Below are 14,570 nucleotides of genomic sequence, written 5' to 3'. Positions count from 1 at the left end.
TTTTGTAACATATCTAGATTGAATGTATTTACAGAGTGGGAGAATGAAGTTAATACTTCATACATGGTTCACATTCATTCATTATGACGGTTTCTTAATTTTTGTGACTTCGTTTATGAAAAGATATTAGCTTTTCAGAAAGTTTGAAGTTACGGTCTGTATGACAATTTTGTCATTAAGACAAGAATAATGTTACATAATATTAACTCCCATTGGATTCTTACATTTTTTTAATGGAAGAAACTATAGACGATTTGCCTATATAAGCATCATCATTTGTGAACTAAATAACCAACCAAAAATATTATTCTCTCATCCTCTCAAAAGGCTATTCTTCTTTCTATTTTTTTCGGGCAATTTTTTTTTTGCAAACTCCAAATTTTCAGTCACGAGTGTACGTGTTTGGAAGTACTGTGGAACCTTGGGGAGAGACCGGTCTTAACAATTTGTACCAATTAGACCGAAATCGCTTTCAAGACAGTACCTTGCCATGACACAATATTTATTCGGTAAGTTATTTTTATTCTTTTATTATTCTTGGTCAATATTATCAACCATTTTTCTAACAATTTGAAAGCGATTTCACGTATAATATTGATCAATGGTGACCATTTTGATTAAAACTCTTCCCGATTTGTTAAAGCTTGAGCCTTTGGATGGAAACAATTATAAGTGTTGGTCCTAGAAACGTTTGATTTTCTTCGAACAATTAGAAGTTGATTATGTTTTTTTTTCAACGAACCTTCTGCTAATGTTATTTCTAATACTACTGTTGTTGTTGATGGTTCTAATACTACTGTTGCTATTGTTGTTGATGATGCTGCTAAAAAAAAATTTGAAAAAAATAATAAAATTATTTGAGGACATCTGCTTAACCATATGACTAACCCTCTATTTTATTTATTTATAAATTATAAATCTGCTAAAGTCATATGGGACAGTTTGAAGAAGAAATAAGGCGCAGATGATGCAGGAAAAAAGAAGTATGTATTTGGAAGGTGGATCAAGTTCCAAATGGTTGATGATAAGTCAATTAAGGAGTAGGTTCACGAGTATGAGAATTTAACTGTTGATGTTCTGAACGAAGCCATAGAGATGTGTGAGATTCTTCAAGCTAATGTTTTACTTGAAAATTTCCCTCCTTCCTGAAGTGATTACAGGAACTAACTCAAGCATAAGAAGAAGAACTTAACTCTCCAAGAACTGATCAGTCATATGAGGACTGAGGAAGTAAACCGTCTCTAAGATCATATTCCCCATTCTCTCAAAGAAACTCACTCTCTCTCTCTCCCTCTCTCTCTCTCTCTCTCTCTCTCTCTCTCTCTCTCTCTCTCTCTCTCTCTCTCTCTCTCTCTCTCTCTCTCTCTCTCTCTCTCTTAATTCTTCTAAAGCTAATCTTGTAGAATCTTCTAATACTTCTGTGAAAGACAGGTTTAAAGGCAAGCAGAACAAAGGCCAAAAGAAAGAATATCTAAAGAAGTAGAACTACTTTAATAAACCGGACGACCAAATCCAAAAGTCGAAAGGACCTTGCTATGTCTGTGAAAAACTTGGTCACGGGGCTTTCTAATTCAACTAAAGACAATAATAAAGCTCGAAGCATGGAGGGAAAGCTCCCGTCCAAGCTAACCTTACTGAAAGTGGTGATGTGATTGTTGTTGTGGTCGTTGAGGCAAATATGGTGGCTAACAAGACTAATTGGATACTGGACACAGGCTCTTCGAGGCACCTTTGCGCCAACAAAAAATTGTGCCATGACTTTGAGGAGTCTATCGATGGCGAGTGTGTCTACATGAGTAACTCCACTACGACTGGAGTTATGGGTAAAGAAAAAATACTTCTTAAGCTAACTTATAGAAAAACTTTAGCCTTACGTTCGTAGAAACTTTAGCCTCCATTCGTAGAAACTTAATTTCTGGTGCACTTCTCAACAAAGCCGACCCTAAACTTGTTTTTGAATCTAATAAAATTGTTATTTCTCGTGGAGAAGACTTTGTTGGGAAGGGTTACCTCAATGGAGGTTTATTTGTATTGAACATTGTTCAATAGATTACTAGTAATGCAAGTACTTTTAATTATGCTTATATTGCTGAGTCTATTGATTTGTGGCATGATAGGCTATGTCATATTAATATTGCTTCTATAAAAAGACTTAGAAAATAGAATTAATTCATGCGGTTAATGTTGATAATTTTTCTAGGTGTCCTGTTTGTATAGAAGCAAAATATACCAAGCCTTTTAAAAATGTAACTAGTAGAAAGACAAAATTGCTTGAACTAGTACATTCAGACTTAGCTGATTTCAAGAACATTGTTAGTAAGGGTGGAAAGAAATACTACATTTCTTTTGTAGATGGGACTTTTGGAGATACACTAAGGTATATCTTCCTAAGTCTAAGGATGAGGCTGAAAGCATATTTTTAAAATACAAAGCAGAAGTAGAAAATCAATTAGACAGGAAAATCAAGAGACTTAGGTCTGATAGGGGTGGTGAATACAGTGCTAATACTCTGGAAGCTTTTTATGAGAAAAATAGTATGATCGATACATGATGTTAGTGCTCCCTATACTCCCCAACAAAATGGTGTAGCCGAACGAAAAACTCAAACTCTTAAAGAAATGACGAATTCTATGCTTTTGAGTTCAGATTTATTTGACAAGATGGGGAGGGGGGAGCTGTCTTATCTGCATGTTATATTTTTAATAGAGTCCGTCATAAGAAGTTAGATAACACTCCTTATGAGTTATGAAAAGAAATTACACCTAACTTAAAATTTAAAAAGTATGGGGTTGTTTGGCTAAGGTTGGTCTACCTTATTTTAAATAAATAACTGTAAGACCCAAAACTTTTGATGCCATTTTTATTGGTTATGCTCAAAACAGTGTTGCATATAGATTTTTATCTTTGAATGATCATTCTATTTGTGAATCTAGAGATGCATAATTTTCTGAGCATATTTTTCCATTGAAAGATAATGTTCCTACTGATGTGCCTAATAATACTTCTATGTCTGTTAATTCTCATATTGTGCCTTCTTCTAGTATTACTACTAATGATCATGAAAATGAACTTAGAAGGAGTAAGAGACGTAGGATTGAAGCTAGCTTTGGTCCTGACTTTATCACTACTTTTTTGACTGAAAATATTGAGCTTGAACTTTTGAATTATGAATTAGTGTCTACCTATTTAATAGAAGAAGACCCTAAGACTTATGATGAAGTAATGAGGTCAATAAATGCTAATTTTTGGAAAGAGACCATTAAAAGTGAATTATACTCCATGGTTCCTAATCATACTTGGGATTTGTCTGATTTGCCTAAAGGTTTTAAACCCATAAGTAGCAAGTGGATATTTAATAAGAAATTAAGTCATGATGGTACAATTAAGAAATATAAGGCTAGACTTATTATTAGGGGCTTTAACCAAAAGAAAGACATTGACTACTTTGATATTTATTCTTCCGTGACTAAAATAGCAACTATTAGAACTCTTGTTGCATTAGCCGTTATCCATAATTTAGTAATACATCAAATGAATGTTAAGACGACTTTTTTAAATGGTGATTTAGAGGAAGAGATCTATATAACTCAACCTGAGAATTTTATGATCCAAGGACAAGAAAATAAAGTATGCGAATTGAGAAAGTTTCTATATCATCCTACATAGATACCTAAGCAATGGTATAAAAAGTTTAATATTACACTAGTAGATAATGGGTTTGTTGTTAATGCACCCTGTACTTATGTTTATTCCAAGATGGTAGGATCAAATTGTGTGATTATATGTCTGTATGTAAATGATATGTTAATCTTTAGCCCTAATGTGAATATTGTAAATGAGACTAAGAAGTTATCTTCTAAATTTGAAACGAATGATCTTGAAGAAAAAAAATATAATTTTAGGGATTAAAATTAAAAGTATTGTCAATGGATTTTCATTGTCTCAGTATCATTTCATTGAGAAAATGTTGAAAAGGTTTGATAGTTTTGATGTAGCTCCTGTGAGAACTCCTTATGATCCTAACATACACTTGAGAAAGAATAAATAATCTAGTGTTTCTCAAACTGAATATGCTAAGATAATTGGTAGTGTAATATTTTTCATGAATTATACACGGCCTGATATTGCTTATGATGTTAGTAGATTGAGTAGATATACTCACAACTCTAGTAGTTGACTCTGGAATACTCTTCATCGTTTACTAAGGTATTTGAGAGGTACTATGGATTGGTGTTTGTATTTTAATAAATTTCTTACTGTTTTAGAAGGCTTTTGTGATGCAAACTGGGTTACTGACAATGATGAAGTTAGATTCACTAGTGGCTATGTGTATACTTTGGGTGCAGGTGCTATTTCGTGAAATTCTTCAAAACAGACTTGTATAGCACGTTCGACCATGAAATCTGAATTTATCGCTCTTGAGTCAGAAGGGCATGAAGCTGAATGACTGAGAAACTTATTGGCAGACATGTCTTTGTGGGGAAGATAAACTTCACCAGTTTTTTTATATTGTGACTCACAAGCCACAATTGGAATTGCCAAGAATAGTGTGTACAATGGAAAAAGAAGACATATATGCATTAGACATGGTGCAATGAAATAATTATTGAAATATAGTGTTATTTTCTTGGAATATGTAAGATTCGAAAGAAATTTGGCGGATCTTTTAACCAAGGGTTTGGTAAGAAGAGTTATCCTTGAAACGTCGAGAGGGATGGAGCTAAAGCCTATGGATTGAGGAAGTATGGTGAAAACTCGTTTGTGGTCAAACGAAGCCATATGAGACTGCAATATGCACTACATTTTCTATCCATATGGCGTGTAGTAGTACTTTATAATGTTGGGCCTATTTTTCTCTTAATGATTCCATAGCCTTAAGGTGGTCTAAATGTTAATAGACTTGATGGAATCACCTACGTGAGTGTAAAGGTACAACCGCCTTTTATGAATGACTTGGGATGTCTTTCTAGAGCACTCATGAGACCCAAGCTGTGGGCATGACCATAAAAGCACTTTGTTGGTATCGTGGAGTTTGCATAAAGATTAAGGATATAGTATGTGTTGTGGGGGTCTCAACTCATGTCCATTTAGTTCAAGAGTACTTCACTTTGTGGATATTAGTCGTTGCCTCATTTCACTACGTGTCAATTCAAATCGAAAGATATTGACACTTAAGTGCATGTTCCTTCCTTTTACCAAAAAATTATTCTTATTCTTTATCTTTGTATTAGTCGTGGATTGTTGGTATTATTCCTCTTTAGACGTTATACTATAATTTGATAATGCAAATAATAAAAAACTTCTAATCCATAATTATTCTGTGGTTAATTCTCATACCTCTCCACCGTTACTTTTTGTAACATATCTAGATTGAATGTATACGCAAAGTGGGAGAATGAAGTTACTACTTCATAAATACTTCACATTCATTAATATGGCGATTTTTAAATTTTTGTGACTTCGTTTGTGAAAAGATATTAGCTTTTTAGAAAGTTTGAAATTATTGTGTTTGTGACAATTTTGTCATTAAGACAAGAATAATGTTACATAACATTAACTCCCATTTGATTCTTGCATTTTTCTGATGAAAGAAATCATAGATGATTTGCCTATATAAGCATCATCATTTGTGAACTAAATAACCAACCAAAAATATTATTCTCTCAACCCCTCAAAAGACTATTCTTCTTCCTATTTTTTTCGGGCATTTTTTTTTTGCAAACTCTAAATTTTCAGCCACGAGTACACATGTTTGGAAGTATTGTGGAACCTTGGAGAGCGATCGTCTTAACGATTTGCACTCAGTCAGACCGAAATCTTTTTCAAGGCAGTGGATTGCCACGACACAATATTTATTGGATAAATTATTTCTATTCTTTTATTATTCTTGGTCAATATTATCAACTATTTTTCTAACACATGCATCATTTTTTTTATTGCGGACTCACATACTAATCCCTATACAGGTGCCCATATTAGGCCGGCTATGCTCAATTAGAAAAGTAAAGTTTAATGCTATTTTATAAGATTATATTTTGCTATTTCATCATGGATGATTAATCCATGCAATTACTTCTTGAAAAGAAAAATTCTCCAAAATGCAAGCGTTTGTATCGAAGCCACGATCTTAATTTTATCTGTAAATTTAAAAATTTAAACGCAACACTAGATTCTTAATGCTATAAAGTCATTTTGAAGACTCTTTCGTATTGCCATCTTCCACACTAAACTCCATAAATATCGCTTTTTCACCATAGATTACTTTCAACTCTTTCGTATTCCTTTTGTCTCAATTAATGGTGATTACTTTTACGTTTAGCCTATTCCAGAAAAGAATGATAAATTTTTATATTGAGAAATGATTTAATTTTAATTTTTTATTTTATTTTTAAAGGAATTATTTAAATTCACATAATTATTTATGACTTGCTTTTTAAATCATAATTTTTTTTAATCTCTATATCTAACCAAATAATATCATATACTCACTCCGTTTCAATTTATGTGAACCTATTTCCTTTTTAGTCAGTGCCAAAAAGAATGACCACTTTCCTTATTTAAAAACAATATAACTTTATACAATGATTTATAGCCACACAAAAAATATGTGCCTAATTTTACACTATAAATTTAAAATTTTTTTTTCTTAAATTTCGTACCCAATCAAATGAGTTCATGAAAATTGAAACTGAGAGATTAAAATAAAAGGACGGAGTAATAGAAAAAATGGCAGAGGTGCCGCAAAGTATGAGTTTCCGGCAGAAACTTTTCTGCATTTTAGAGTCAGATCAGAAAATTAGTTGAAGGCAGAAAACAACGTCGTTGTCGTATTGTCTTATAAATAATGTTTGGCCGACATAGAGTCCTGCCTCTGCAACTTTTCACATCACTAGTAGTATTGTTTTTATATGCACGTGGCTCTATTTCTACTTTTTTGTTTGCAGTTTCGTTTATGTTTCTTATTGGCTCCAATCTTAATAGAAAACATATGTTTTTTTAAGACTAAGTAGTTTATCGTTATTTGGACTTACTCCTGAATTTCTGTCCGTTTATCTAAGGTAGATTACGTGGAAGAACGTTTTGTTTTGTAGTGATTATGTAAATTATCTTTTCCTAATTTTTATTTGACATAAATTTCTTCCATGCTCTTTCAAATTTATTATACATAACTTGTTCTAAAATTAAGGTGTAAAGGTTGAGTGTTGCGATGTAATCCGAGTTTATTAATAACTTTGGTGGTACTTAATTTGAACCGAATATTAAATTATTAAGGGGTAAAAATACAATTTGTAAAAGAAGGATAGTAAGTACTCAATATTACTCTTGAAAATAATTAATAAATAATTTTAAACATGAAAAAAGATGAATAATTTTAAAGATCACTATAACGCCAAAAAAATAAAAAACGGTCATGGCGAAACAATGACTATTATTCATTAGGTTGTTTCTGATGGGCTCATAAATTCCTGTCTGATGGGCCCACAAAAGTTTAGGTGATTTAGGATCGGTCGCCCGAATTCAAGAAGATGGCGTGGAAATTAGCACACGAAAAATCAGAAATCGTGCTGAATTCTTGTTTTATGGCCATAAAACGCTAAAAAAGAGGAACGGTTATGGAAAAACAATGACTATTGTTCATTAGATCGTTTTTTATGGGCCCAAAAACTTTTAGGCGATTCGGGTTGGTTGCCTGAATTCATGAGAAAAATATTTTTCAAAAAGTTTAAGTCAACCAAGCATAGAAAAATTAAAAATTATTTTCCTTATACCAAACACACCCTAATTAAATATATCGACTGCGTATCTAATTTAATATAGTATGTTAGTTACTAATTTTATAAGATAATCAGCTAGGGCTTATTATGAGATTTATTTTAATAAAAGCGACCTGGTGTACATAATTTTTTATGCGTAAGTACCTAAAGTTCTAACTCAGAATTTTATTCGTTCACATTAAGGAGATTATTATATATCTAAATTTGATATCGTATAAAAAGAAAAGATACAATTGTAGTACAAAAAAAGCCGAATAGCCTGGGAGGCCTCTGTACTTGTCCAGTTTTGTCATGCCAGTGTTCGTACTTACAAGTTTGCCAACCAAACCCCTCTATCCTTAAAAACTGAGCATTTTAAACCTCGCTCATCCTATGTGGCATTCCAGTAAGGCTGGGTATTTAGTTATTTTATTTGGGCCTACTTTGGACCTGTTCACTGTTATGTAATATTGTTACTTTACTCATTATTAGGCCTGTAATAATTTTTGTATAAACAATTGGGGTTGTTAGTAAAAGGGGATGGGGTATATCCTAATGTTAATATGCGATGGGTAGATAACATGCCTATAGGATTGAATGATGCACTTGCTTTATGTTGTTCATTCTCTATGCACACTGTAGAAATCATGCCATTAGAAAAAAGCACACAGTTGCACTACTTGATTATTAGCAAAGCATGAGCTCAAATGCCTAAATATCTTTGTTGCTATATGTTATTAGAAAACCTGCCCGTAGGAGATAAATATCGTTGTATTTTCCGTTAATTTGCATTACTGTAACATATCCACTAGAGATCATGCCTATAGGACTTTGATCACCTCATTTTTTTACTGAAGTGCGTGTGCTACACTCGTTTAAGGAGCGTAAGGACTATTAAAAAGGCACCAAGAGCCATTTTTTGGCTGTCATCTTCTTTCCGATTGTTCATCCTCCATTGTTGAACAAAAGTGAGCTTTTCTTCTTTGCTTTTTTCTCTCTCTCCAATATTTTCTGTCCAATTCTTTTTCTCTCTCTCTCTCTCTCTTCAACATTTTCTGTCCAATTCTTTCTCCCCTTCCCTATCTTCTTTGTTTGTTTCTTCCCTCGAATCTGAAACTTTATCATGAATTTGGAATCCTTTAGCCAATAATTCAGATCTCTTTTAAAATTTAATTATATGCCCTTTTTGTAGAACGGAAACACATCAAATTATCAAAATACCAACAAACCAAAAAAAGGGTCAACCGAAAAATTCTCAAAAATCACCACACCTCAAAATTAACCCATAAAGGATTTTGAAGCACAAATTATAAATCTTTTACAAATTAATCCTTTAAAAAGATTAGAGCTTTTTGAGAAAATTTAACCCCTAATTTCAAAAATCAAACAAGGCAAGACTTGTTAAAAGTTAAAACTGACTTTAGCATTTCGTCGAACACCTGGTGTCTGCAACTTTGCAGATTTTATTTTTTGAATTGTTGTGACGATTGGTTCATTGTAGTTGTTGTTTGATCGTTTGGAATCAATCACTTGCTCAGTTGGAGTCAATTGGCATTGGTTTTGTTCAATTTGGACACCTATAGCTCCATGCTCGACCAACTAGTGTTCGCCGCTCATATTCAGTTGGTTGGAGGAGACTATTCCGGCTTTGAATTTGTCTGAAACTTGGTGGGTCGATGGTATTTGAAGGGGAGAACAATCTCCACTGCTTGGAATCACTCGATTTGAAGCAGAACCGATATGATAAATATCAGTTTTGCCTAGGAGATTTTTCGTTGCAGTACTCGATCCACCATTGTTGAAATCTGCAGCAGCTTGGGAAGAAATGAGAGGGGCGTCTAGGTGAGGTTTATGCGCAATGGTAAGACGCATCTTTTGGGATTGGTCCGGTGGCTTTTCACCACCGGACGACGACACAGTAGCCGCCGTTGTTGTGTTACTGTTCACAGCAGTCACACCATTTGAGGGAGGGGATTAGGGGATTAATGTTTGAATTTTATTTTTATTTTTGATTTTAATTATTTTTAATTTACCATGTGACATGGCATCTACACATTGTTATTTTTTGACGTGGCATCCAACGTGGAGGAGATTGTGTTACACGCACTAACAACCTCCTGTCATAAGCGTTTATTATACACAGTTTGAAGGAGTGTAAATGTTCAATTGACAAATTGTTGAGTTTGGGGACCGGCATGACAAAATGGCACAAGTATAGGTGCTATTTAGGCCCCTATAAAAAACGAAAACTACGTGGGCAAAAGTGACTTTTACACAACACGGGCAAAAAGACCAGCCTTGTAGACATCTTAACTATTGAATGGGCCGTTGCTAGGCCCGTCTTATCAGATTGGATCGGGCTGATCGTAGACCTTCTCGACCCGACCGAATTTGTTGTATCATATCATCAAATGTTTAAAAATACATGAAATTCTTTTTCTACTAAATGCATTAGATAAAAATTATCAATTTTTGCAACCAAAAATAAAAGTGAATGCGTACTCCAAAGCTGTTTTTCCTGCAACTTTTTTTGTAACGGTATTGGTTAAAAAAAAGGTTTCAAACAAATTAAAAAGAAAATGAATTTGAAAAACAAACGTCAACTTAATATCAAAACAATATATATATATGAAGGAGGTGAACAAACGCGAATGTATATTTTTAATACAAAAGCCAATAATAGTGATTTTGTTCCTTTATTTGTTACCTTGTGCTAATTTTGGTCACATGTTATTCAATTTAAAACATCTAATTTTCATTAATTAAAACATTTGGCTTCAAGTAGTACAAATATCCCACTTTAGGTAGCAACTATGGGCATCCTTGTATTGCAGCCACACATCGTTTTAAAGTGCAAGAAAAATGTGAATGAATTGTGTGACTTCCTGTTTGCTCTAAGCCATAAAAGTTTTATTTAGTAGTACTATGTTCCTATACTTGTTTTAATGAGGCAAAAATCTCACGGTATAAAGTTCACTTTGATTTCTACATACAAAGGACTATAAAAGTTTCGAGGGAACCATGTCACATGTTTGGTTCATCGTGATTTAACTCGTGTACAAAAAAAACTGCGCAGTCTCATTTTTTGTCTTTGCCTTTCTTTCAATAGTTGAAAGAATTGTCTCAAACAATTGGTGGCAAAACTTGCTATTATAAAGCTGAAAGCAGACTGTTTGTGTCAATTTATTGCAGCCACACAATATTACTTCAAGTACAGGATAATTAATGCGAATTGAGTGAATTTTCTTTAGTAGTACTCCTCTTTGGTTGTAGTATTTGCATATCGCTTCTTCGGGTGAGGCAAAGCAATCTTTTATAAAATTTACTTTGAGTTCTACGTAAAAGGTTTTTAGCTAGAATTCCAGGAAACATGTTTTTTTATGGGGGTGACTTTAATGGTCATGTTGGGGAGACGGCTAGGGGTTATGACGAGGTCGATGGCGGGTTCGTTTTCGGGGTTAGGAACAAGGGTGGTAATTCGTTGTTGGAATTTGCTAAAGCTTTTGACTTGTTGCTAGATAACACGGGTTTTAAGAAAAGGGAGGAAACTTGGTCATTTCCCGGAGTAGGGTTGCAAAGACTCAGATTGATTATCTTCTCATCAGGAGAGATGATGAGGGCCTTTGTACGGATTGTAAGGTTATCCTTAGTGATTGTCTGTCGATTCAGCACAGGCTCTTGGTAATGGACTTGGAGGTCAAAGGAGCAAGGAAGAAGAGAGCGGTGTGCGGCCAACCTAAGATCAGGTGGGGAGCCTTGACTAAGGAAAAGGCTCAGGAGTGGGGGGAGAAGCTGTTGGCTATGGAGGCCTGGAAGAGTAGTGGGGACGCGAGTAGTATGTGGACCACGACATCAAACTGCATTAGGAAAGCTACTATGGAGGTGTTATGGGTCTCAAAGGGTTACTCGAGTGGCCACAAAAGAAGACTGGTGGTGGAATGGGGAGGTCCAAGGAAAAGTGAAAGCTAAAGCGGCGTATTTAAAGCTAGTAGGGAGCACAGACAAAGAAAAACGGAGGTCGTATAGCGAGTGCTATGAGAAGGAAAGGAGAGAGGCGAAACTCACGGTCACGACGGCTAAGACTGTAGCTTTTAAAAGATTGTATGAAAATCTTGGGGGGAAAGGAGGGGATATGAAGCTGTACAAGTTAGCCAAGATTAGGGAGAGGAAGGCTCGGGACCTGGATCGAGTGAGGTGCATCAAAGACGAAGATGGTAAAGTATTGGTGGAAGAGGCGTGTATCAGGCGTAGATGTCAAGAGTACTTCCATAGACTCTTGAACGAGGAAGAGGATATGAACATTGTACTGAGTGAGTTGGAGAACTCAGAGAGTCAGGGGGATTTTGGGTTTTATAGGCGTATTAAGTGTGAGGAGGTTGATGTGGCAATACGGAAGATGAGCAGGGGTAAGGCGATTGGGCCTGACGAGATCCCGGTGGAACTTTGAAAAGAAGCGGGTATGGTAGGCTTGGAGTGGCTTACTAGCTTGTTTAACTCATTTTCAAGACAAAGAAGATGCCCGAAGATTGGAGGTGGAGTTTGATGATTTCGTTGTACAAAAATAAAGGTGATATCCAGAATTGCAACAACTATAGAGGTATCAAGCTGCTGAGTCATACTATGAATATTTGGTAGAGGGTGGTGGAGAAGAGAGTGAGGACACGTGTATCTATCTCTGAGAACTAGTTCAGATTTATGTCAGGACGGTCAACTACAAACGCCATTCACTTTGTAAGGCGATTGGTGGAGCAGTATAGGGAGAGAAAAAAAGACTTGCACATAGTGTTCATTGACCTTGATAAGGATTATGACAAAGTACCGAGGGAGGTGATATTGAGGTACTTGGAGGTTAGCAGAAGCGTACATTAAGGTAATTAAGCTCCTTGATATCCAGAACACTATTATGACTACCTTTGTACAACACAGGTTAGGGATCAAAGAGTTGGGAAAATAAGTAAAGAAGATAAGAAAGTCCCAAGCCAGCAAGAAGTCAGTGGACAAGTTCCGGAGATAGGTGACCAGGCTTGCTACAGGCGGAGATCTTCCATTTGACATGCTGATTGACCCACACCAGTTAGGCCCAGATCCTACAGCGCCAATAGCACCGGTGGCACCGACTGGCCAGTCTAAGGAGCCAGACCTTGCTGCCGATACTGCCAAGGCAGTACATCAGATATTCGCCAACCCATCCATACCAAAAGTAGAGGATGATTAGATTTAGTTGGATGATCCTACGGGCGGTGACATTGCCGGGGACACAGAGATGTCCAAGGAGCCATATGGAGTTTTCTTCACTCTTTTCCCCTTTTTACTCTTATTTTGTTAAGCATTGGAGACAATGCTTATGTTTATTCGGGGGGTGGAGTTTATTGATTATATTTGATATATTCTGAGACATTTGGCCTGTAATAACTTGATATTATTTTCTCTTTTCTTATTATGTACATACTTTCTTTTTCTCTCATTATGTATATTCATTCTACCTTTAGTAGTTTTTTCTTATTAGCTTCTTTATTTTTGTTTCTTTATTAGTTCTTTGTTTGATTTAATAGCTTCTTTTATATTTTAGTAGATAATAAGACTTTGATTTTTTTAATACCACGGTTCTTTCTAAAGGTAGTTGTTGTGTGAACCGAGTGACTTGTCCCAACGATGGATGGCGTGACAACCTTCTTAAGGGAATGAGTCTATTTTTATATTTAGATAATAATAGTAGTAGTAATGAATAAAAAGACCTAATTAAGTCATGCTCGAAGAGTCAACCATGTTTTAATTGGTACTAACAGACTTAACTACGTGCTTATGGTTAGAGATAAGGTTTTTCAAATAAATAGCTCTATTTAGTGACTTTTGTGACTCTTGTGTTGACTTTGGCAATCATTGAGTGGTTTAATTGGATCATAGTGATCTTTAAACTTGAATGTGGTAATTGTGAGCCCTCGACTCTGTCCTCTTTAACAATCCGATTGCATGAGGTGTGAGATGAATTGTTGCTAGTCCAAGTATCGGTGCGAAGGATCCATAACTTGCCCCGAGTGTATTTCAAGGCAAAATTCTATGTTTTGCTTGGTTTGAAAAGTGATTGTAAGCCCTCCTTGGCCCGTTTGAGTCTTCTATTACCAACCAATATCATTATCTCTAGTCAACCCCTTTGAGCCTCTAGCTTTTCTTATTTGATAACCATGTTACAAGCCATTACCCATTTTGTCGTGACCATCTCTTGGCACCCGAGGTTTCCTTAACACTCTTGTGAAACAAATGGCTCAAAATGTAAGTTTGTGGGAGAGACGAGGAACTTGATAAAGGTATCAAGACACAAAAATAGAAAAGAAATGATCTTAATGAGAAGAGAAGGAAAGAAAAGAAAAGAACAAAAAGAAAGATGCAAAAAGTGAATGAGTGGAAGGGTTGAATGGATTCAAAAAGAGCTAATAATCCCAAACATGGAGAAATTAACAAGGGAGAAAAATAATGGAATGATCAAGAAAGAATGATGTTAAGTCTCTCTAGTCCCCAATGAAAAGAAAGTGCCTCTAAGAATTGGCAAAGTGTGAGCCAAGAAATAAAAGATGGAGTTCTTAAGGAAAGGTGTAACCACTCACCCATACTGTATCTGACCCTAATCCAAAAGCCTTCATTATATCTCGAAAGAAGTCCTACTTGATTTCAAGCCGAGTGAGCTTACATTAGTGGCGATCTACATGAGGGGAAAATGTATGGTACTTGAAGCTGTACTTGCGATATTCTCTTGAGAGAGATGAGTGAACCTTTCATAAATCTTTGGATTGAGTGCTAAATTTCTTAAGTGAGCTAGAA

The 14,570-nt window shown here is 35.2% G+C and overlaps 1 protein-coding gene across 1 annotated transcript; it reads left to right on the top strand.

Moving 5' to 3' along the window:
• The first annotated feature begins 11,124 nt into the window (after positions 1–11,124).
• On the top strand, positions 11,125–12,201 carry LOC142178260 (uncharacterized). The gene is made up of 2 exons (XM_075247590.1): positions 11,125–11,435; positions 11,655–12,201. The coding sequence occupies exons 1-2, from the start codon at positions 11,125–11,127 to the stop codon at positions 12,199–12,201; spliced, it is 858 nt and encodes a 285-aa protein (XP_075103691.1).
• Positions 12,202–14,570: the final 2,369 nt, after the last annotated feature.

This window comes from Nicotiana tabacum, chromosome 24, assembly GCF_000715075.1.
Source record: "Nicotiana tabacum cultivar K326 chromosome 24, ASM71507v2, whole genome shotgun sequence".
Taxonomy (NCBI): Eukaryota; Viridiplantae; Streptophyta; class Magnoliopsida; order Solanales; family Solanaceae; genus Nicotiana; species Nicotiana tabacum.
Note: the sequence above shows the minus strand (reverse complement) of the source record. Positions and strands in the feature narration are given on the sequence as shown.